Here is a 20,111-nt window from a genome sequence, read left to right as displayed (position 1 = left end):
TACTAAAATATTTAACATGAAATTAAAATGTGACCAATAAATAATATTGAACTCGTTTTGCCCCGCTTTCCGTTCGTCGCTGGCCTTTCGAAAATGGGTGTGAAATTTTGGTGCAGACAACTTCGACGATTCCGGCCTGCCCCCACATTGTTTTTCAAATACAAATACAAATTCAAATAAATATAAATAATAGTAATGTGGTGCCATCTTCAGTGGACACTCGTCATCGGCATCACTCCTATTCTGGTTCTCGCCGATTCCTAACCAACTTGACCACATTTTTGTCAGCCTGCGTCTGGCCACTTTGCATAAGATGAATCTATCACATCTTAATCTCGCCTTGAAGTGCAAAACAGAGTGGAACAATAGAACGAGACATTATTTTTGGGCAGAGTCTATGAATAGCCACGTTACGATCTAAAGTCCTATGTAAACCATATTCTCAATATGTGTGTGCATCTGGACGGACAACCAGTTATGTGAATGCATTAATTCCTTTTGGCGTTTGTCATCGCTGCTATTGGGGGAATTGTGAATCTAGATTTATGACCACGACAGAAGCACCAAACATCGAATGGAAATACGATGCGCGAGATAATCAGTGTCAGTGGGAGTAGTTTGCTTTAGATGTCAAAAGTTGTTCGGAAACCAGGTGCAGTTTATCGAGACTTCGACTATTAAGGATTATTTGAGGCCATTGAGTTTGCCGATTCGGGCATATCCACATAATTAAACACCTGATTTGTTTACTTTTCGAAAGAATCTTTAATTCTTTATTTGCAGCTAAAGGCTAAAGAATATCATCATAGTTCTTCACAAGAGTTTGTATAATTCTCGACGCAACGAGGAATCCTCATCGACATCTTGGCTAAGACTACGTGTAAATGTTTCTAATTTACAGACTATTTACACAAAGTTCGCTGTTGATAATATTCCTGTATATTATTTAGTTAATTTCTTGTTTGCGTGTATTTTTTTTTTTTACATTTTCCTTGTTGATTTCATTGATAAATCGACGATATCACATGAGTCCGAAAATGGCAGAGTTCCGGCGACTAAAAGATCTGAAGAGATTCGCATAGAGTAGTAGAGTTCGTTGGAAGAAAGCAAGAAATCAGACTGGGCTATCAGTATCATGGTGTTGTCATGTGGTTCTCGTGTCGTGTTGTCCCTCACATCCGTTTGAGTGTGTGTGTGTGTGTTCTTCAGTCAGTGGATTTGGCCGACCTTTGACCTCCTGAGTGGGCAAAGAAGTAGGAGGAGGCGAAGGTTACAGCCCTTGGCTTGTGTCTTATGAGTGATTGTCTGGGGATCGGAATTGGGGTGTTGGGCAGCAATCAACTTGCAGCAACAGAGCAGCATCTACACATCAGAATCGAAGTTGGTCAGAATCGTTGGTCAACATCTGGCGGGTAATCCACTCCTAACGACGCTTTGCCGGTGGCAGGCTGAGCAGGTAGTCAAGGGCCTTCTGGATCGCTGGCGGGATTGGTGGCGGAGTGGGCAGATGATCGCCCTGCGGCTGGAAACCGTTCTCATCATCGGCGGAGTAGTTCAGTGTGATCAGGTTACCCTCGGGCGAGGTGTACGACACCGATCCCCTGGCGATGATCACGTCACTGGAGTCTGGCGAAGTGGCCTTCTTCAGGGTTCCGGTCTCCTCAGCTTTGATTCCATTGGCCGTCTCATAGCTGCAAGCATATAAATTAGTAGGGTCTAATCGAATTCTCCTTGAAATCTTGCTATAAATATATATAATAAAAGGCTTAATATCACCTTGTTTTTATGCATCATTCGTCTGGCGCCAAGCAAATCGAATTAAAATTCAATCAACTGTTTAACTTTTAGCATTTCTGCGCAGACCTCTATTTAAATATGGCTCACTAATCCATATTTCGTTAGCTTTATTAGCATATTTTTTTTTTTATTCTAATGGAAGCACCAATAGCTGGTTTTGCTAACGGATTGAGGGAAAAGTGTTGTTGGGGGATTATCGTTTGTCTTAAACTATGTAAGTCACTTTAGGGGGTTTCTTAAAAAGCGAAATTTAGATATTTTATCCCCAAAGTATGCTTCAAAATCAGTTTTTTTTAGCAACGGACAGATATTAATTGCTATATTACTAAGATTTTTCAAGCACGGCTTTTAACTATAATGGGTTTTAGAGACATGAGATAATTAAAGATTGAAGTTCAATTAACGTGTAAATACCTGATTAACACGTATTATTATGACGGTTCATATATTAAAACGATTAGTGTGTATATCTTACTAAGATCTCTAAGTAAATCAATTAATACTATGCTAATCTCACCCTTAAATATAACATAACTATTCAGATCACTTACGCATAGTTGTAGGATCCATCTGGCTCAATGTTGGACTCCTGGCTGATGATGGCGATGGGCTCCTCCGCCTTTTGGGGGGCAGCCTGGCAGCAGCTCATCAAGGCGGTGGCCAGCAGACAGAGAGCAAACTGTCGAGGGCAAAACGAAATGGAGAGTTCCGCAATGTTAGCCGAGCTAATAAACATCTTGAAATCGTGCCCGATGCTATGAGTGCTATTATGCAACGTCCCCGAATGCCGGGAGATTTATTGCCTTAGCTATCTTCGCTATTTTATTTGCTGTTCTCACATACCGGGCTTTTTAGACACCGTTTTGAGGTCGCCAAATAGATGCCAATTAAATATTTTCCACATTTCCACACACACACACTCACTCACACACCTAATGTCGACTGACTCAATTAACTTTTACACAAAAGAGCTTGGAAATGAAGGGGCGTGTTCCACTGCCTCATCGGAGTTGGTAAGTTGGGCTTACTTCTCACTTTTTGGCCACTTTGAGCTCACCCCAGTTCGAGATTGACTCTTGGGCAATTGTCGCTGAAGCGAGCTGAATGGGTTTCGTTTTCCATCTGGGATTCCAATTTCGTGTCTGAACTTTTCAGTCCGATGGACAGCTGCCAGGTGTTGTTGGTCCGTGGGTCTGACTCTGACCTTTGCGTGGCTAGCAGGCTGCCTCGGAATTCGAATCCGTTAATTGCCTTTGGCTTTTAAGCCATTCAAATGGCAATGTGCTATATGTTTTTGCACCCGCCTTTACGACTGGCGAGCCTCATAATTGCGGAAGATTTAGCCAAAAAAAAAAAAAACATCTCAAAAGGGCCTCGGTTTCTTTCCTGAACCATAATAAATGCCTCAAAAGCTCACCTTAGGCGATTGATTTACGATGGCTTTTACTGCCGGAGCATGTCTGGTCATATGTTTTATGGGAATTGGTGGAAGAAGATGTGGATTGCCACCGAATTTTGTATCTGTCATTTTTTTTAGAACTCATCTAACTTGCGAGAAACGTGATTTCTTTCAAACTTAGCTTTGCTGAAATAAGTGATTCTTGATTCACAAAGGCTCTCACAATGTATCCCTAATGTCAGCTCAAAGATTTTATCCTTATGGACACTTTTCCTATTCGTATGTTACATAACACCACCGATCCACTCGACTCCTTTGGCACCCACTTACGTTCTTCATCTTGTTAGAAATTCGGTAGTGTAATCCAAAAGGCAAGTGTATCCTTTCGTCTGGGTCCTCAGCACACTGCAGTTGTTAATTGAACGAACGTTTCTATTTAATGATGCCCAATGCCGGCAGGTGAGTCTATTTATACGAAAATTGCACTGGCGAGGCTGCAAACAATTCAGTTTCAGTTGGCAAAGCGTCGCACACACACACACACACGTTATAGCCAAGATGCAAAGCTGCGACACGAGTACGGCCAAAACCAACAACGAACAACTAACAACCAACTCGCAACTTGGCTAGTAGGGGGATGGGTATGGGTGCCTAGATTGGTGGGTGGGTTGGTAGGTGACGAGGTGGCTGGCCAGAGAAAAGAGAAGACAAACTAAACTAAAGATTCAACGCCTTAGTCGCAGTCTCAGTCGCCGTCGACGTCGCCGTTTCCAAAGAGCAGCAGAAGCGACGACTGCGGCGAAGGCCCAGTTGTTCTGGGCTGGAAATAAAGAACCAACTCGGTACTAAGTACACGTAATTTATGCAATTGCTTCAGGTTTTTGCAGAGCGTCTACACCATTTAAATCTATTGCTTGGTAATTGCATCAGCCGGCGGAAATAGATACACAGCGATACAAAGTGTTAACGATTATAATATCTAAATATTCAATGATCTAGTTTTATAGCAAATGGTAAAATATTTGTAAATTATGCGTATTTACATAGGTATCAACTTGATACATGTAATTAGTAAATGGAGTAAATGTATTACAAATTTAGCTTGCTAGTTTTCAATTTCAAATCTTTACTATAGAGATTGTGCTGCTGAGGGAAAGATTTTTAAGGTAAGAACTGATATTATAGAACTTATTTTCAAGTCGCTGAACAACTAAACTGTTTTTGAAACGATTTCTAAAGAAAGTTTTCGAAAATTTCCAAATAATTTCAAAATTTTCAAAATTTTGCCAGTCAAATTTTCTTCAGTGTATGCATCCAGCAAGCGACGAAAGAAGAACGGTCGATGGATACGCCCCAGATAAACGATAATTATAATAGCGATGATGATACCGATCTCGCCGCCGGCGTTGCCACCTGACTCGAAATGGGGCAGGCCCATTGATTTTTTTTTTTGGGGGTGAACCGTTGCATTTAAATGCGCTGCATTAATCGGCCATCGCAATCAAAGTCAGGCAGCCATCTAGCGAAGCTGAGTGTTCAGTACCAAAGACCAAACCCAAACCTTTTTACACATACCCATGCCGAAACCGAAACCCATGGGCAGACCTCAAACTGAAGCCGTGCACGGGGTCAAAATGCCAGAAATTGCTAAACGCCAAGTTGTTGTCGTCGCTGCCAAAGTGTAGGCGCGTCTAATGAATAGCTTTGGGCCAGCAGATGGGGCCAGACTCTTAGACTTTGTCTGCAACTCCAGCGGCCCGTAGCCCCCATCTCCATCTCCCCATCCCCATGTTAACTGCAACTGCGACACAGACGGCGACAGAATTTCGTGACAAGATTGTCCCAAAGATTGTGCCCATATTGTATTGTTTTTGTCTTTGGCAACCAAAAAAAAAAAAACAAAAAAAGAATCGGAAAAACGAAGAAAACCCATATAGTTCAACTATTGCCGAACCAAGTTAAAGGCGAAGTCGTCGAGGTGGAAGTCAAAGTCTGTGGCCATTGCCTTATTATGATTAACCCTTTTGCAATAATTATGAAGACATTTGTGTGCGTTAATTTTAATATATAATGTAACACCTTTAAATGTGTTTATTTCCACTTAACTGGCTGTCTAATGAGATTTATGTTCTCAGCCGAGCCGAGCATTTCCCATCTGGCTTAATATTAGGCGGCGGAACCTTGAATTGTTACGCATGACTTCTGCGATCGGAGAACCCGATGCCACAAAATGTCAGTTGGCTGTATGGATATATGTATGGCTTTATGGTCATATTCTGGTTGCCCAACCTGTTCTCGCCCGCTGTCCACTTTGAAGGTCGCAGCGGGTTCTTTACGGCACACAGCGTAATTTGTTTTAAAGACGTTTTGAGTAGTGTCTGCAATCTGATACCCAGCAATGGGTCGGGCATGATGGCCACGCTGTAGCGCTGAGCTGAGGTGCTAGTTTTTGTCTACAGTTTCAACGAGGTGAATTTCACAGATGCATTCTTAAAGTACCTATAAAATGCTATATTTATAATACCTCTTGCTTGCTTGATCTTAATTGTTAGTTGCAAATCTTTAAAGTAAAGTAAATTCACTAGATGTGTTATAATTAATTTGTATAATTTTCTATGTTTTAATATCGTTTCAAATCTACACTTTAGCTGTTTTTTGACCTCAAATTTAGTAGTTTGGCTTATAATCTCTAGCCAAAGTTCAAGATATTTTCGTGACACAAAGACTGGCTTAAAGCTTTTAAAATCTTTTTAAGTCCGAAATCCTTTTTGGCTCAAGATCAAATGTTAATAACCAAGAGGCATCTCCCCGCCAACCGAATCTTGGGCTGCCATTTCTATAAATCGGTTGTCCGCATTGATTTAGCTGTTGCGTAAGAAGCTAGAGCCGCCTTTTGGCCAACTATTCAACTATTGGCCACATCTACGGTCCAGCCTGGCATACTTTGCACTGGCTAATGCTAATGTCAATGCAGGCATAAATAAATAATTGCCCACCGCAGCAGAAGCCACCAATGGACGCGATGCACAACCAGTTGCTGCGGTTAAATGTCAGTGGTTCTGGTCATGTCGCGATCCCAGCTACTGCACTTTGGTGGCAACAAAGTCCGGGAGAGGGGATTAATTTTATGGCCATTCATGGTCAAGGATGGCCAACATATCTGCTCTGCTTCGGTGCTCTTAACTAGTTCGTGTGGTCAGGAACTGGAGCACTCTGGGTGTTGGTATGAATGCGTCACCACCTGGCCTTTAGCTAGCTAATCCGTCTGGGCATTTGAGATTCGCTGGGCTCAGTTCATTAATGTGATTTATGCAAATTGATGACAGTCATCTCAAATGGCAGAGGGATCGATCTGCAGCACGTGGGCGTCGTCGTTTGCGGCTCATGGCTAATTAATGCAAATCGCGGCCAAGACATTTAATATGCGGGAGTGGGTCTTTAGGAACTCCCCCCTTTACCATTATGGCCTAGAAATTACTACATGATTTAAAGCAGGAATATATATGACCATGTGTGTTCTAAAGTACTTTATTGATTTTATTAACAAAACCATCTTAACCGAATTTATAGTTAACCAAATTAAACATAGTTTGTAACATCACATTTACAAAAGAGCATATCATGGTTAGCACTATTATATCCTTGTAGTTTAAAAACAAAGATCGCATTAAATGTAAATTTTCCGACGTTGTAACGCCAAAGAATGAAGCGCATATAGTATAATTGACCAACAGTTTGCAGATGAACTCACAAAATCTTTTGGCTCGGGACATTCGTGGATAATGGGCGGACTCCCTCCAACTGCCGGTCACTGGTTGCCACAGCGACCAATTAATCCAGAACATCTCGAAGCTCATCATAAATCGATTCTTCCACACGTCGAACATTCGTACATCACCTTGTTTATAGATCAGCGTTGAAGACATCAACAGTGTACCCTTCTCCAACCATTTCCGGGCTAAAAACACCTGCGTCTCACCAGTCTGAATGTCGGTCACCTCGATGCGGCGGAGGAACCACATCGGAAATCGCCCGGCGTTGTTGTGGTAAACCATAACCTTGGTTGGGATGCGGATATCTCGAGTTCGTACCCAAATATACAATGTGGTATTTGACTTTAGAAATATATTTTCTGGATCCTGCATGATTTCAATATGACGAACGGGCTGTGATTGGCCGCGGAAGGAAAGGTGCACAGAAGCTGTGGTTCCCGCATTTATCCGACCTCCGGTCCTTAAGGATATCAACACATCATGCAACTCTCCCGTTGATTCATCGTCCAGTTCGAACTTCGGAAATCGTATTGTCTTACTTGGAAGTTTACTTCGGTATCTATATAACCATAGAATCCACAGCAGTATAATCAAAAGTGCAGTCAAATAGACAAGTATAATTAAAATATTAAGCTTTGCTGCTTGGAAAACACCAATTGGAACCTCCACGCCAGGTATATAGTACAAATAATCGGTATAAGTTCCCAGGACATTACAGGTGCAACGAATACCCTTCTCCACACTGAGATCCATTGTGGGATAGCAACCATAATGAAGCCACTTCTGATTGTCCAAGCTTGCGGAATACTGCCACGTGTCACAGCTGCGAATCTGAAAAACAAACGCAAATCTCGCCGGTCCGTTCGCTATTGGACTATTATCGGCCTTTCCCATCGAGGTATCACGGTAGAGTCTTAGTGCAATATATGCTCGATCAGCTTTGTGACAGTTATTTCGCAGAAGAATGGTGGCATTCGTCGTTAATGCAGGTATTGTGCACTTGGAGTTGGAGATTTCTCTTACGGATGGCTTTTCCTTCGTCCTCAGTACCACCTGAAGTTTGTGAGTGGATGTGGTGAACTGCACAGCCAGCAATGTGTGCTCCATTAGAACCATGCGGTACATCCGGATCTCCTGATGCGTTTGAAGAGTGCCTTCTGTAAGGCAGTTTTTCACTTCAGTTGAGGAAAAGCTGATTGCTCTTGGGGATCTCGTGCTGCTGATTAAACTATTCCTGATCTCGGTATCAAATTCGGGGTCATAGGTTATAAAAGTCTTCATGTGAATTTGACTCCGATTCAGTGGTATCTGCACCGTGAAATTATCTTCCCTTTGATAAATTCGCACTGATAGCACAAGAGTACTGGGCTTCTTGTTAATGGGGTACCACCAGTTTAGTTTCAGTTTCATGGAAACCAACTTGAGACATACTCTACCCTCGTCCGTCTTAAGAACTTCATTTAAAACTGCTCGGGCGAAAAGAACCATATGAATCCTATCACTTGAAAGTACTCGAACGATTTTCTTGGGAAAAGTGTCGAAACATTGAACTTCCAGTGCAACTCCATTGGACATTTCCTTCCTTGGGTCAATAATATCGGATCGATATAAACCGCGATCATAGTTTAAATGACGATACAGACGTTCCATTTCCCACGTGGAGTTCAGCCACATAACCCACGAAGAAGTTGATTTATCTTTTGCGAGCTTTTGGGTCTCATCCACCAATTTTTCGACAAACGACTGATCCAATTTTCCAGTTGAAAATGCCCGATAGTATTGATCGTAAACTGACATTGGGGGACTAGGAGTATCTTTGCACAACCTCTTGATTATTTCATATACCTCTCTGCAAGCCAGTCTTAAGTTATCAAATGGCTTTTCCATAAGAAACGTTTCTTCCTCGTTCCTTTTTATTCTCTCAAAGTTGTTATTAATTATCTTGACCATCTTCGTGAGTAGAGATTCCTTTTGCTGATCGACGAAATACAAGCGATGTGCCAAAGTTAAGGTAAGGTTAGCCAATCTTGCGAGTGAACTACGCGACTGAAAAGGAATGTTAGTCAGATTTCTGGTCAGATATAATCCAGATTGCGCTTTAGTTAAGTGGGATGCTGCAGATTGCATGATTTGCAAATACCGCTGCATATGTCCTTTCTCTAGAAGGCCATGGATATTTTTGGGAATACTTCTCAAGGGAATGATCTTAACCTCTATCCAAGTTGTGCGGCATGCCCATGTTACATCACATACGAGCACCTTTATGGAACTGGTAATGGGCAAATAAACCTCACAGTTGCAGTCCACACAACTACCAACCAGAACTGAGCCGGCATAGTACCAATATTCTTTGTGACCATTCAAGGACCCAAAGTTTTGGCAGCATGGATAGAATGGCGTGATTCCCTCGTAACCTTGCCTTGGATACACCGAACATATCCCGCCTCTGGGACCCGTATTTTTAAACAGGGTTTTTACCTTCCGGCCATAGATTCCATACTTTGAATAAACAATGAGCTTAATGCGGATTTCTTTTGGTGCAGATCGTATGTACAATGCTAAATCTCGACTGGTGACCAACAGTTGACCATCAACAAACCATTTGTATCTGACAAGTTGACCTCCGCAATTGATGCAATTTGATCTCAGATGAATCTTTGAGCTAGGAGTAAAGAAATCGTTCTTGCAATTCCTTAAACATTCTATTGTTACTTCTAGTATTTTATGTTCTATCACAGTGATTGCTTGCATTTTTTGGGATGAAACATTGGGATTGCCATCTCTGAAAACTTGCAAACGAAAGGTATATCTGCAGCCACTTTTAAAGGATTTGGCAGGAATAGAAAACACCGAAACTATTGAAAAAATATAATAATAGACATATTTATCGTTTGACTAAGCATCTCACCCGACGATATGTTCCGATGGCAAAATGGGTTATCTATGTCATTAACAGAATAACAATTCCAATTGTATATAGAAAATTGGATATCCCCTCTTCTCTTAGATAAATCATAGCTCATTGAGCCGTTCATCCAAATTGTTTCACTTTGTCGGGCCAGTCTATTTTGACCACCAAGAATTACGGCCTCCACATTGCCCATAATGGATTTTAGGTAACAACGAGCTGCGAATTGCACACCATTAACACTTCCTTCCACTTGTAAAAGATACAAATCACGCCAGGCTTCGTGGGAAGTGGGAAACCTCATAGTAAATGCCGGAATATTAATGAAAGGACCATCGGTGGTATATGATGCAAACTGTGCTGTGGAAAGGATGGATAGAAAAGATGATTTGGTACACGGAACTACTCACTTAACCCAACAAAATCTCTTAGACTCCAGTGATATTTAGCCCTCACTGGTAGTTCACAGGACTCCAGAAATAATGCATTAATCGAAATGCCACGAGTGATCAGAACTTTTCGTGGTGATAGGGGATCTGAACACTTTGGCACTGTCAATTGTGGCGCACAACGCGGGGGCAAACTTACTTCAATGGGAATAGATACTTTGATCTCATAGATCCTATTTAATTTTATTCGACCCAGAAGCGTTAGCACCTTATCACTGACCGACCAAAAAGTTGCACTTAAATCGGCAAAGTATCCCTGTTCATATTCGGGTTTCGTTTTCGACTTGATTCCATAAATAGAAAGCTCCTCACTGATTGATGAGGTGCTTCTGAAGCTGGGACCCATTCCGTTAGCTACATTTCCCAACTCAAAAAAGGATAATAGGTAGCTGGGAGTACTGAGCAAGATAGTTACTTTGTACTTAACAGGAATACTTTCCATGGCTATGACGATATTAGTGCGAATTCCGTAGGGTACATATTCACTGCAATACACTTTAATATTCGCTTCTTTTAGTTCATTCGTTTTCGCAATCTGCACCGTCAGATATAGTAATAGAAGCACATGTATTTTTTTAATTTTAGACATAAAGTCATTTTTAACAAAAATTGATAGAAAAGTCAACGATACATAGGCAATACCATCAATTTCATATGAGGAAAACTACTTATATACCTTAAAATTAGCTTACTTTTCTACAGTTTGTCGTATAACCGCGAAAAATCTGTATGTGATGGTCATCAACTACGAAGGAATAGCCAATTTGTTAAAAAAAAAAACACTTCTACAATGCCATACTCACTATTTTAAAGGTGTCGAGGGATATGATAATTACTCCCCTGGCTGAAATCTCCAAAGGTCGTTGAGCCTGTGCCATTAGAATGAGTATCTCCTTTTTGTATCGCAAAGATCCTTCATACCACTTGCTTTCAAAGGCAGCCTTGGCTAAATTTGTACTCTGAAAAGTGACTTTAAGCAGGTGTCCTATGACCATCCATTACATTATACCCACCAAATCTATTAACATTTGTCCGTGTGAGCTGACAACGTAGAACTGGGCAGCTACACTAGCAAAGAGCATCATATAGGAAATGCCCTCCCAATTGAAACCTTCGACGACGGTATAGTACGCCATGCAGCAAAGTAAACAGGATGTGGTAAACAGATTAGATGCCAATAAGAGTCCAAAAACATAGTTCACGTCCTTTTGAAGCCTGTAATATATTGCTTATAATATTATAATTCAATATAATCAAATTTGCTTAAGTTACCTGATCATTAGTTGATGTCTCTTTATAATGCTGGCCAAGAAGTCACAGTCTTGTTGTTCCGTTTCTGGACTTGGTCGAATGGAGGCCAACATATTGGCCAGATAGCCCAAGTGCATCGATATTTGGCTTGAGACGCACATCATCCACAGATCTGTGCCCAGGCTCACATTCACTATGAACTGGCTATAGGTGAAGTCTATCACGTAGGCCAACACATAGCCCAAAGGTTTTTCAGAATCGAAAGTGAGGCGCGTGGGAAAAATGCGTTTATAGGTAAAATCAGCTTTTCCAAAGCCTATCAGGTACATAATGCACGACTGAACGAGGGGTTCCAGTGCCATGACGACCATTACAAAGTAGTACACGTACAAAACATTGCGCGTGGAACAGGATAGGTAGTATTTATTCACCTCGTACTTCCTTTGATTTTGCTCTTTATGAGGATACAACTCTTTCAAACGATGGCTCAGCTGCAGTAGGCGTTTGCGATTTATCATGAATGTGATAAATTTCAATTGGCTACTCAACATGTAAAAGAAGTGCAGACCCTGTCGCATTATTTTGGAGGGACTTCCGGCCAAGGATTCCCACTCAATTATCCTTGTCGTCACCATGGAAGCCTCGTAAAAGTTGCTGATCGTGCACAAAACGAAGTATCCTCGCACAAGCAGATAGCGCCACCAGGGTTTGGGTGTATGGAATAGATCGTAGCCAAGGGTCTTGAACATCATGTTGGCCATGAAGATGAAATCCTCATAGGAACGTAGTTTTTCCATTTTCAGATTCTATTTTTGTGCTTACACGTCGGCTCTTAACATTAACTGGGCCCAAAGCATTCGGGAAGTAATACATTTATAGGGACTGGCTTGGTCCATTTTTTATAAAGTGTCTAGTTAATAATTAATGTTGTAATTGTTTTGTCACTTAGGTGCTAAGCTATTTGTTCTCTCTACCAACTCTAAATGCCTTCTGGCATTTCGAGTGTGAGAAGTTAATTAATAATTTAAGGTGCGGTTGCATTTATCCTACCACTTGTCAACGATTGCCTCAACCGAATTAATATGGCCTACAGCCGGTATAATATGATATTTAAATTACCGCAGACCGATTCAAATGGAACCCCTTGAATGGTCTTGATTACAAGAGAAGTCTGCTGTTTGATAATTTATCAAACCACAAGCCACAGTGAAAAGTTTGTACACTTAAGAACGCTGCAAACTTAAGCTCCCAATGAATATTTAAATACAAATGTTAAATAAATTCGAGCCAATTAATTAGATGACAAATTTTCAGCGGCTCGTTTATGCAAATAACCCAATACAGATCTTTTGTCCCAACCATAGGCAGCTCTTATTTAACGCATTCCGCAGAGCTGCGACTCGGAGAATCGGAACCATAAAATATACGAATGACCAGTATTTGGACATTTATACAATCAGATGTGGCCGACGGCGGGTTTTGTTTTGAATAGAAATCACATTTGTTTGTGGCACACTCGGTTTGCCCATTGATCTCAATTTGTTTTGTCTCAGCTAGCTTAGACATAAAAATGCTAATTTCAGCGCTTAAGTAAATAGTATTCTCGTTTTAAGGGGGCACATAAAAGGCACCAATTAATAAAAAAAAAACGAAAACCCAACCCAACTGGCACGTGACTTTTGCTGACTAGTGTAGACACAATTACGTTGCTATTGTTGCACTCGTTGACTGCTGTCAAATCGCACGCGAAATGTGAAGGCCGGCGTTGCAATCAAGATGGCTTCCCCCGATCCTCCGGCTACTTCCCTCCACTCCAATATTCATATCTTCTACCCAGCCAACTTATTTCCAACTTCATTCATATTCATTCATGTGCCCGGGTCTCCGTTGCTCATTCATGCTTTATTCGCCTCAATCTCTGATGGAAACAATAATTCATATTCGACACAATTAAGTTGAGGCAAACAGAAATATTAATACAAATGTAGTTTTAAAATTGGTAAGCATACAAGCGGTTATCCAAATGAGTAAAAATAATTACATCTTTTTGCTAGAAACGATTTGCGTGTTGCGAAAATTAACTAAACCGACATTTTGTAATCACATTAGGCAAAGGGGTCGGAAAATAAAGGACGGTTTCAGTTAATTTATTCACTGACTACTCGAATTTCACTAGTTATAATATAAAATGTGTCTATAAGCGATATTAGCATTTATATCTTCATATGCTTGAACACGAATAAACACTTAGCGCCCCCAACTGTGTCTTATGCCAGTTTGTCGGCTACTTTCAGCCATCGCAAAGTTGCTCTTAATTATACCTGTTAATGGTGGAGTAAAAGGGTATACTAGACTAATTGAAAAGTATGTGTTTCTGACCCTTCAAAGTATATATATTCTTGATCAGGATCACTAACACAGTCATGCTGGCAACGTCCGTCCGACTTTCCGTCTGTCTGTCCGTATAAACGCTGTGATCTGCTTGGTAAAATTGGACTATTAAAACTAAATTCATTGGGATGCTAAGAAATTCATTCAATTATAGCGTTCTACCGCATTGCTTTTGCCACGGAAGCTGTTACAGTTCTGTCGCACAGATCATCGTTGAAAGTTGCCAAAATCGAAATGTCTTTGAAGCTGGTAAAACCATCTAGTGATATATCCAGCAAGTGATGTGATCTCATTTTGCGAGTGTTTTCAGTTCTCCTGCCTTTTCGTGCTCACCCTGGCTGCCATCGCCTGTGAGGGACAGCCTCAATACAATCCCTATCTGCGCAATCCCTACTACAGGGATCTCTACTACAGGAACCGCGATCTCTACAATCTACGACGTTTCTACGATGGCTTCTACAAGAAGTACAATCCCTACATCGCCGCTGCCCAGGCTAGAATTGTGGAGCAAAACAATGATGTGAACTACGGAGCGGGCTCCTATTCCTACAACTATGAGACGGAGAACGGCATCCATGGCGAGGAGCGCGGAGTGCCAGTGAACATTGGAAACCAGCAGCAGGAGGAGCAAGTTGAGGGTGCTTATTCGTTCATTACACCCGAGGGTCTGCGAGTGGGAGTCAAGTACCTGGCTGATGCCAATGGTTTCCGTCCCGTGATCACCTGTAAGTATCCATACTCCAGACTCCATATAATAGCCTTGATTTATGAAACATTTCTAATAGATGATGGTGTGAACTCCGCTTTTTATGCCGGACAGCCAGCCCCTGCCAATGTAGTCTATACAAAACACTAAGTTTGAGTTCAAACTATACCTAACTAGTTGAGTGAAAATAGTGTGTGTTCAGCCTTCTTAAATTAAATATATAAATACTACAAATATTAAAATACGAGTATCTTTTTTCTTGAAACCTAGAAAAGCCTATGATCACCATACCGCCCACAAAACAAAAAAGCTGCCACACCCACAGTTTTGAGAAACGTTTTAACTTTGTTTTTGGTTACTTTTTTTGTTGGTACAAACAATGAGTTAAAATATCTCTCTACTAGTCTACTACTATCTCTAATTCTACTAGTTGAGTGGTTGGTATCTGATAGTCGAGAAAATCGACTATTGCGTTTTCTGTTGTTTTCTTTTTGTACAGATTAATGTTCATTAACTTTAGCTAACTTACGCCTCAAAAGCTCTTTTTTTAAACCCCAGCGTAAAAGTGTGCTACGAAAAGAATTCAATCTAAAATAGAAAATAGAATATTTTAAAACTATTATTCAACTAATGGTTAATTACTAGTTTTATTTTACACAAAATTATTGTAATTACCATATATTTTATTGACAAGAACTTAGTAAGTGAAATCAAATGAGTAATATCATATAATTATAATCTTTACTGTACTTTAGCTTTCCAGTACAAGGTCAGACTTTAAATCATATTCTAGAAATTGGGTCAATTCCTGCTTATCGGAAATGTGTATATATGTATATTTGTACCAAAATACAAAATTTTTTCTGCGACTACCGACAACAAGTGCTTAGATTAAGACTTGTTTTTTTTTCTTCTCGCCATTGCGGGATCAAAAAACCCATTAATTTTTAAACGCCGCCCGTATATTGTGTATTGAAAATGCTCAATACATATGTGTAGATGTTTGCCAAAATGTCAGACACTTTCATTATCAACTGCGTTTTGGCCTTTGAAACCAAAAATGCCGTTCAACTCAAGGGCCTTTGGTGGTCTTTGAATTCCTGAGCTCAAAATTCTTGGTAATTTATAACAAATATTTAGTAGGTTTTATTTCGATATACGATAATAACAAATTAATTATCTTATGCATAGCAACATCGTCAAATTCGACAGTTCGACAGATAAATAAATACGAAATAACATGGGATCGGACTTATGTGCGAATATTCTCCGGTTGCCACTCGATATGTTGACATCTTCACCTTCCTTTTGCTTTTTTTGTGGATTTTTTTCGGTATTGCGATGGCTTGTTATAGGTTTTGCCCGTTGATCACTCGGCAAATGCATGGGGAATGGAGTTGGATGTTGGAGTTGGGACTAGGACTGTTTTTGGGGGCTTGGGTAGCGGGAACATATGGCTGTGAATGAGGGCAGCTCAGGCTCGACACTTAGTGGGACTTTGCTGCCTGGCGGAGTCGCTCCAATGCGGCCTGCTCCTCGCGCTCCTCCTCCTCGGCGAGCTCCACCTCGTGCTCCAGCATATGGATCTGCTCGGTCAGCTCCTTGGGCATCTCCTCCAGATGGATCGCCTTGATCTGCGCCTTAAGGTCCTTGGTCATGTGATTGATGCGGAAGCCGCGATGGTCGAACTGAGCCCCACCGTTGATCTTGTGCTGCTCCTCCACGTACTTGAGGGCACGGACAATGGCATCGGGGATCGGGTGAATGTGGTCTCCCTGGGGCATGAAGCCGCCATCGTTGGAGGCGTAGTTTACGCGATAAAGCTTGCCATCGTCACCGGTGTACTCATAGAATCCCTTGGCATGTGTGCCTCCGGTGTGGTGAAGCTTGGCCTGCTCCTCGCCATAGATTCCATTCTCAGTCAGGTAACTGTTGGATAAAATAAATTAAAATTGATTAAAATGATTGTACACACAAAAGCTGATTATACGAATAATATAATATTAAGAAAGCGGAAATGAGCCCCGTTCTTTAATTTAAATTGGGATTGCCGAAATAAGGACTTGAGAATTTTCAAAAATCATACAAAAACTTACGAGTGATCGTATTTGTCCTGTTTGCGGACCTCTTCCTTGTGCAGGATCTTGTGGCGACCCTCATCATCGTAGTTGAACAGAATATTGCGGGGCGTGGTGGTGGTGGTGGTGGTCGAGGTTGTCGTCCTTTTGGTGGTCGTGGTTGGTTTCTTGGTGGTCGTGCTCTGCGAGTGGTGTTGTGATCATTGGCTTGGGTGTTTTTGATCGGGCGTGTGTGCATGCGATTGTGTGGCATGGTGTTTGGTGGCAAAGGATCTTTTTGGGGGTCATGCGGGATACCGAATGTGGGGTGTCATGTAGCGCGGAATGGTTGATTTTGTTGCGTAGCCGAGAAACATTCGCATTTTTGCTTGGATTGGTTATGAAAGCAGGGGGGTTCGGGATTGGTTTTTGGGGGTAGATTTCGCTGTGTTGGCCGGATGTTGGAATTCGGGGGATTCTGGTGGGATCTGGTGGGTTCTTAGTACTGTGTGCTCGGTTGGTGATGGGGTTCATGATCGGGGAAGCCGTACTCCAAGGGGATTTCTGGTACTTTAAACTCGGCGTTACTTACTGTGTACAGGTCGTGGCTGAAATGGACAAAGGCACATGAAATAAAATACAATACTTCACACCAAAACCAGATGAGTCACTCACTTGTAAGGCCTGTCGTCATGGACATAGGGAATATTCGAACCAGCGTAGGGTCCATAGCCTCCGTCATAGGGATAGGGAATGTGATGGTATTTTCCAAGCTCACGCTGATCGCTCACATGTCTGTAGGGAATCGGCATGTGATGATAGCGACCTTTTGGGAAAGAAACAAAATCGGAAGTTAGTGGGCTGTCTCGTTAATATATCTACGGTTTCTCTCGGTGTTTGAGTGAGTGACTTGCGATTCAAATTCGAAACTATTCAAGTTATTCATATCTAATATTAGATATTTACACAGTTAATTAGTTTCTCATTAAGTTTTTGTACAAAAGAGGCAGCTGGATCTAAATTGGTTGCAATTTGGAGTTAAACTACAGTCGTTTAACTACAGTCGAGTTGATTTACAATTTCCATATGGATTTTTTTTTTTGTAGACTGCTTTTTGTGTGAAATGATTTCTGTTTGTGTGATTGTGAGATAGATATGCATTTTGCTCCTTCTTTCAATAATTTACCTATACTTTCTTGCGAACCACTCCGGCCTAGAGTATGAGTATAAGAAAGTGATTGTTTAATATCAGAGTGCTTAAAGTAAAAACGGTTCTTTGATTAGTGATAGAAGCTTGGCTCAAGGTCTGAATAATCTGAGTTTTGTTTACAATATCGCTAATTTCAGATGTCAGCCTTGAGCTTGAACTTATTCGAGGAGAGTCAGTGGATTATTCGTGTAGGTGAGTGTGTGTTTTCGAAGTCGTCGGGTATACAGATATACATATGGTGGTGTATGTATAGTATGTATGTTAGTATTTGGGCAAGTCGGTCTTGCTTTTCGATCGATTCACATTTGCTGGGTGTTAGTGGGCGTTGGCAGCGGCATGCAGTCATTGGGCGTGGCAGTAGGCACGATATTTGATATTGGCTTGTCTCACGAAAATACCTTCGTTCTGCGAATTCCCATGGTACTTCCCATCGTCGCTGGGGCGATACTTGCCATCGTTAGAGGATTGCTGTGGAACCGTATACTTGCCATTATTATCCGGAACGGGACTGGCGTGGCAGACAACGAAGAGGGCCTGCGGGGCAAGAGGATGTCGTTCAATAAACCGATTTGCATAATGCCGTTAAATGTGACAGGAAGTGGCGCCCACCGCCGCACGTTCGGTTGAATGTACTCAAACAATGCTGCGGATGGCAGTAAAGATTCAAGGCTTCACACGACGTGCAGCAGCTAATTAATTGTGCTAAAACTTGCTGATAAACAACAATTTTATATATTTTTCCTCAGGCACGTGAGTAACACTTGGCGGACACTGCACTTCGTCACCAATCAGGAGACCAATATCCTTTTGCGCTACTCACCACGACCAGGGAGAAGCTCAGCATTGACTTGGTGAACATGTTGGCTTTGAGTATCCTTTAGGGGAAAGTATCCTTTTTCGTTAAGATAACTGAGATGGTAATCCTGCTCGAAAGGCGATTGCAACAGGAATGTTTGGTTTCCCTTCCAGTACACCGGATTTATATAGAAATGTGCCAGGTTCGCAGTCGCAGCGCTGCTCTCAACGCATCGTCGCGCCTAAAATTCTCTGAGCGGAGATTCGTCGGTTCACTTCGGTTCATCAGCTACATTTCATGAAGACTTGTACCCCGAGCTGCTCCCTTTGGATTTTTAGACAGAAGATGAGCCGAATACTTCTGGTTCCACCTTTTGTTAGCTTCTCTCGCCTCTTCGAGTTCAATCGCTTTCTGGGGCATCATCTTTATGGCGTATCAATGTCACAAGTAAACGTAATTTCATTTATTACCAATCAACCGATTTGTATTATTTCACAAATGTCGCTTAATCGAGTTCATCGGCCAATATTGTTCTTTCCAGAGCGCAGGATATGTGGCTTTAACTGACTCATCATCGGAGTTATTTACTCTAGTTGTGAAAAAGAAATTCCCATGTTTTTCAGAATTGTCATCGAATTTCGTGTGAACAATAAGAGCGAATTATTTTGGAAGCAATTTCATTTCGATGATAATCGAAGGTTGAGTTCAGGTCAAAGCGGACGTCACCGAGATTAAAACAATAAACACCATATAGGTAACATTATTTCGCGTTCTGTGTTTCTGTGTCATCGACGTGGGAAGAATTTTTGATAGCATAAAGGGAAAACCAAAAATATTACCAAAACTTGTAAAGTTAAAAGCATGGAGAAAATATATATATATTTCTAAGAAGCTGAAAATCGTTGCGCATGTGTACAATGGAAACCTGAGAGATAATTTAATTATACCTTTCCATAATAAAAACCATCTTTACAAGTAAGGCTTAAAAATAAAGCGATTAAATTCCTAGAGCCAACTGGTCGTATACTAAATCTTTCCCATCCCATCACAGTTTCTTGACAGAGAGTTTCATTGCAAGGAAGCGATATTCAAAATAAGACAATATTTAACACCAGCCAGCTATTCCTGAACGACGTCAGTTAACTTCGCAGCTGGAGTCCGAAGTTGACTAGTCGTGGCAACCGATGACAACATCACATCGCTGGCATCGCAGACTCGGATACCCAACTACCTGGAGGCACTCGGAAGCGCCATAAAAGTGCCGTAATGAAATCATAAATTACGCACCAGCGGAAATACAGCAAAACTGTGCAAACAATATAAATAAAATAAGAAACAATTCAGACAATACGCACGCCACTCGCACTGCGAAAT

At 41.4% G+C, this 20,111-nt stretch overlaps 5 protein-coding genes across 12 annotated transcripts, besides 1 other annotated feature; 1 reads left to right on the top strand and 4 right to left on the bottom strand.

Moving 5' to 3' along the window:
• Nucleotides 1-748: 748 nt before the first annotated feature.
• Nucleotides 749-3,641, bottom strand: Cpr49Ae (Cuticular protein 49Ae). Its single transcript, NM_136930.4, has 3 exons — nucleotides 3,527-3,641; nucleotides 2,349-2,476; nucleotides 749-1,691 (listed from the first exon to the last, which is right to left on the bottom strand). The coding sequence occupies exons 1-3, from the start codon at nucleotides 3,533-3,535 to the stop codon at nucleotides 1,424-1,426; spliced, it is 405 nt and encodes a 134-aa protein (NP_610774.3). The 5' UTR covers nucleotides 3,536-3,641; the 3' UTR covers nucleotides 749-1,423.
• A 3,073-nt stretch (nucleotides 3,642-6,714) lies between these two features.
• On the bottom strand, nucleotides 6,715-10,950 carry CG30048 (uncharacterized protein). 3 transcript variants are annotated; one of them, NM_001414072.1, is made up of 3 exons: nucleotides 10,288-10,950; nucleotides 9,878-10,237; nucleotides 6,715-9,824 (listed from the first exon to the last, which is right to left on the bottom strand). In NM_001414072.1, exons 2-3 carry the CDS (start codon nucleotides 10,179-10,181, stop codon nucleotides 6,751-6,753), a joined length of 3,378 nt encoding a protein of 1,125 aa, NP_001400986.1. In that variant the 5' UTR covers nucleotides 10,182-10,237; nucleotides 10,288-10,950; the 3' UTR covers nucleotides 6,715-6,750. The 3 variants fall into 3 exon arrangements, with proteins under 3 accessions (NP_001400986.1, NP_725155.4, NP_001401003.1); NM_165895.4 differs by having other exon boundaries at nucleotides 9,883-10,237; NM_001414073.1 differs by having other exon boundaries at nucleotides 10,345-10,950.
• Nucleotides 10,951-11,014: 64 nt separating this feature from the next.
• On the bottom strand, nucleotides 11,015-12,374 carry Or49a (Odorant receptor 49a; the record flags this gene model as incomplete). The annotated part of the gene is made up of 4 exons (NM_078987.3): nucleotides 11,015-11,071; nucleotides 11,130-11,285; nucleotides 11,340-11,541; nucleotides 11,599-12,374. 4 exons carry the CDS (start codon nucleotides 12,372-12,374, stop codon nucleotides 11,015-11,017), a joined length of 1,191 nt encoding a protein of 396 aa, NP_523711.3.
• A 1,783-nt stretch (nucleotides 12,375-14,157) lies between these two features.
• Nucleotides 14,158-14,961, top strand: Cpr49Ad (Cuticular protein 49Ad). The gene is made up of 3 exons (NM_136929.2): nucleotides 14,158-14,217; nucleotides 14,279-14,693; nucleotides 14,754-14,961. The coding sequence occupies exons 1-3, from the start codon at nucleotides 14,203-14,205 to the stop codon at nucleotides 14,822-14,824; spliced, it is 501 nt and encodes a 166-aa protein (NP_610773.1). The 5' UTR covers nucleotides 14,158-14,202; the 3' UTR covers nucleotides 14,825-14,961.
• A 133-nt stretch (nucleotides 14,962-15,094) lies between these two features.
• Nucleotides 15,095-15,153: a mobile genetic element.
• A 646-nt stretch (nucleotides 15,154-15,799) lies between these two features.
• Cpr49Ac (Cuticular protein 49Ac) lies at nucleotides 15,800-19,191 on the bottom strand. 6 transcript variants are annotated; one of them, NM_165892.4, is made up of 7 exons: nucleotides 18,762-18,897; nucleotides 18,340-18,475; nucleotides 17,918-17,944; nucleotides 17,407-17,557; nucleotides 17,324-17,339; nucleotides 16,771-16,934; nucleotides 15,800-16,603 (listed from the first exon to the last, which is right to left on the bottom strand). In NM_165892.4, the coding sequence occupies exons 1-7, from the start codon at nucleotides 18,798-18,800 to the stop codon at nucleotides 16,162-16,164; spliced, it is 975 nt and encodes a 324-aa protein (NP_725150.2). In that variant the 5' UTR covers nucleotides 18,801-18,897; the 3' UTR covers nucleotides 15,800-16,161. The 6 variants fall into 6 exon arrangements, with proteins under 6 accessions (NP_725150.2, NP_610772.3, NP_001286346.1 ...); NM_136928.5 differs by having other exon boundaries at nucleotides 18,430-18,475; NM_001299417.1 differs by lacking the exon at nucleotides 17,918-17,944 and having other exon boundaries at nucleotides 18,762-19,191.
• Nucleotides 19,192-20,111: the final 920 nt, after the last annotated feature.

This window comes from Drosophila melanogaster, chromosome 2R, assembly GCF_000001215.4.
Source record: "Drosophila melanogaster chromosome 2R".
Classification (NCBI taxonomy): Eukaryota; Metazoa; Arthropoda; class Insecta; order Diptera; family Drosophilidae; genus Drosophila; species Drosophila melanogaster.
Note: the sequence above shows the minus strand (reverse complement) of the source record. Positions and strands in the feature narration are given on the sequence as shown.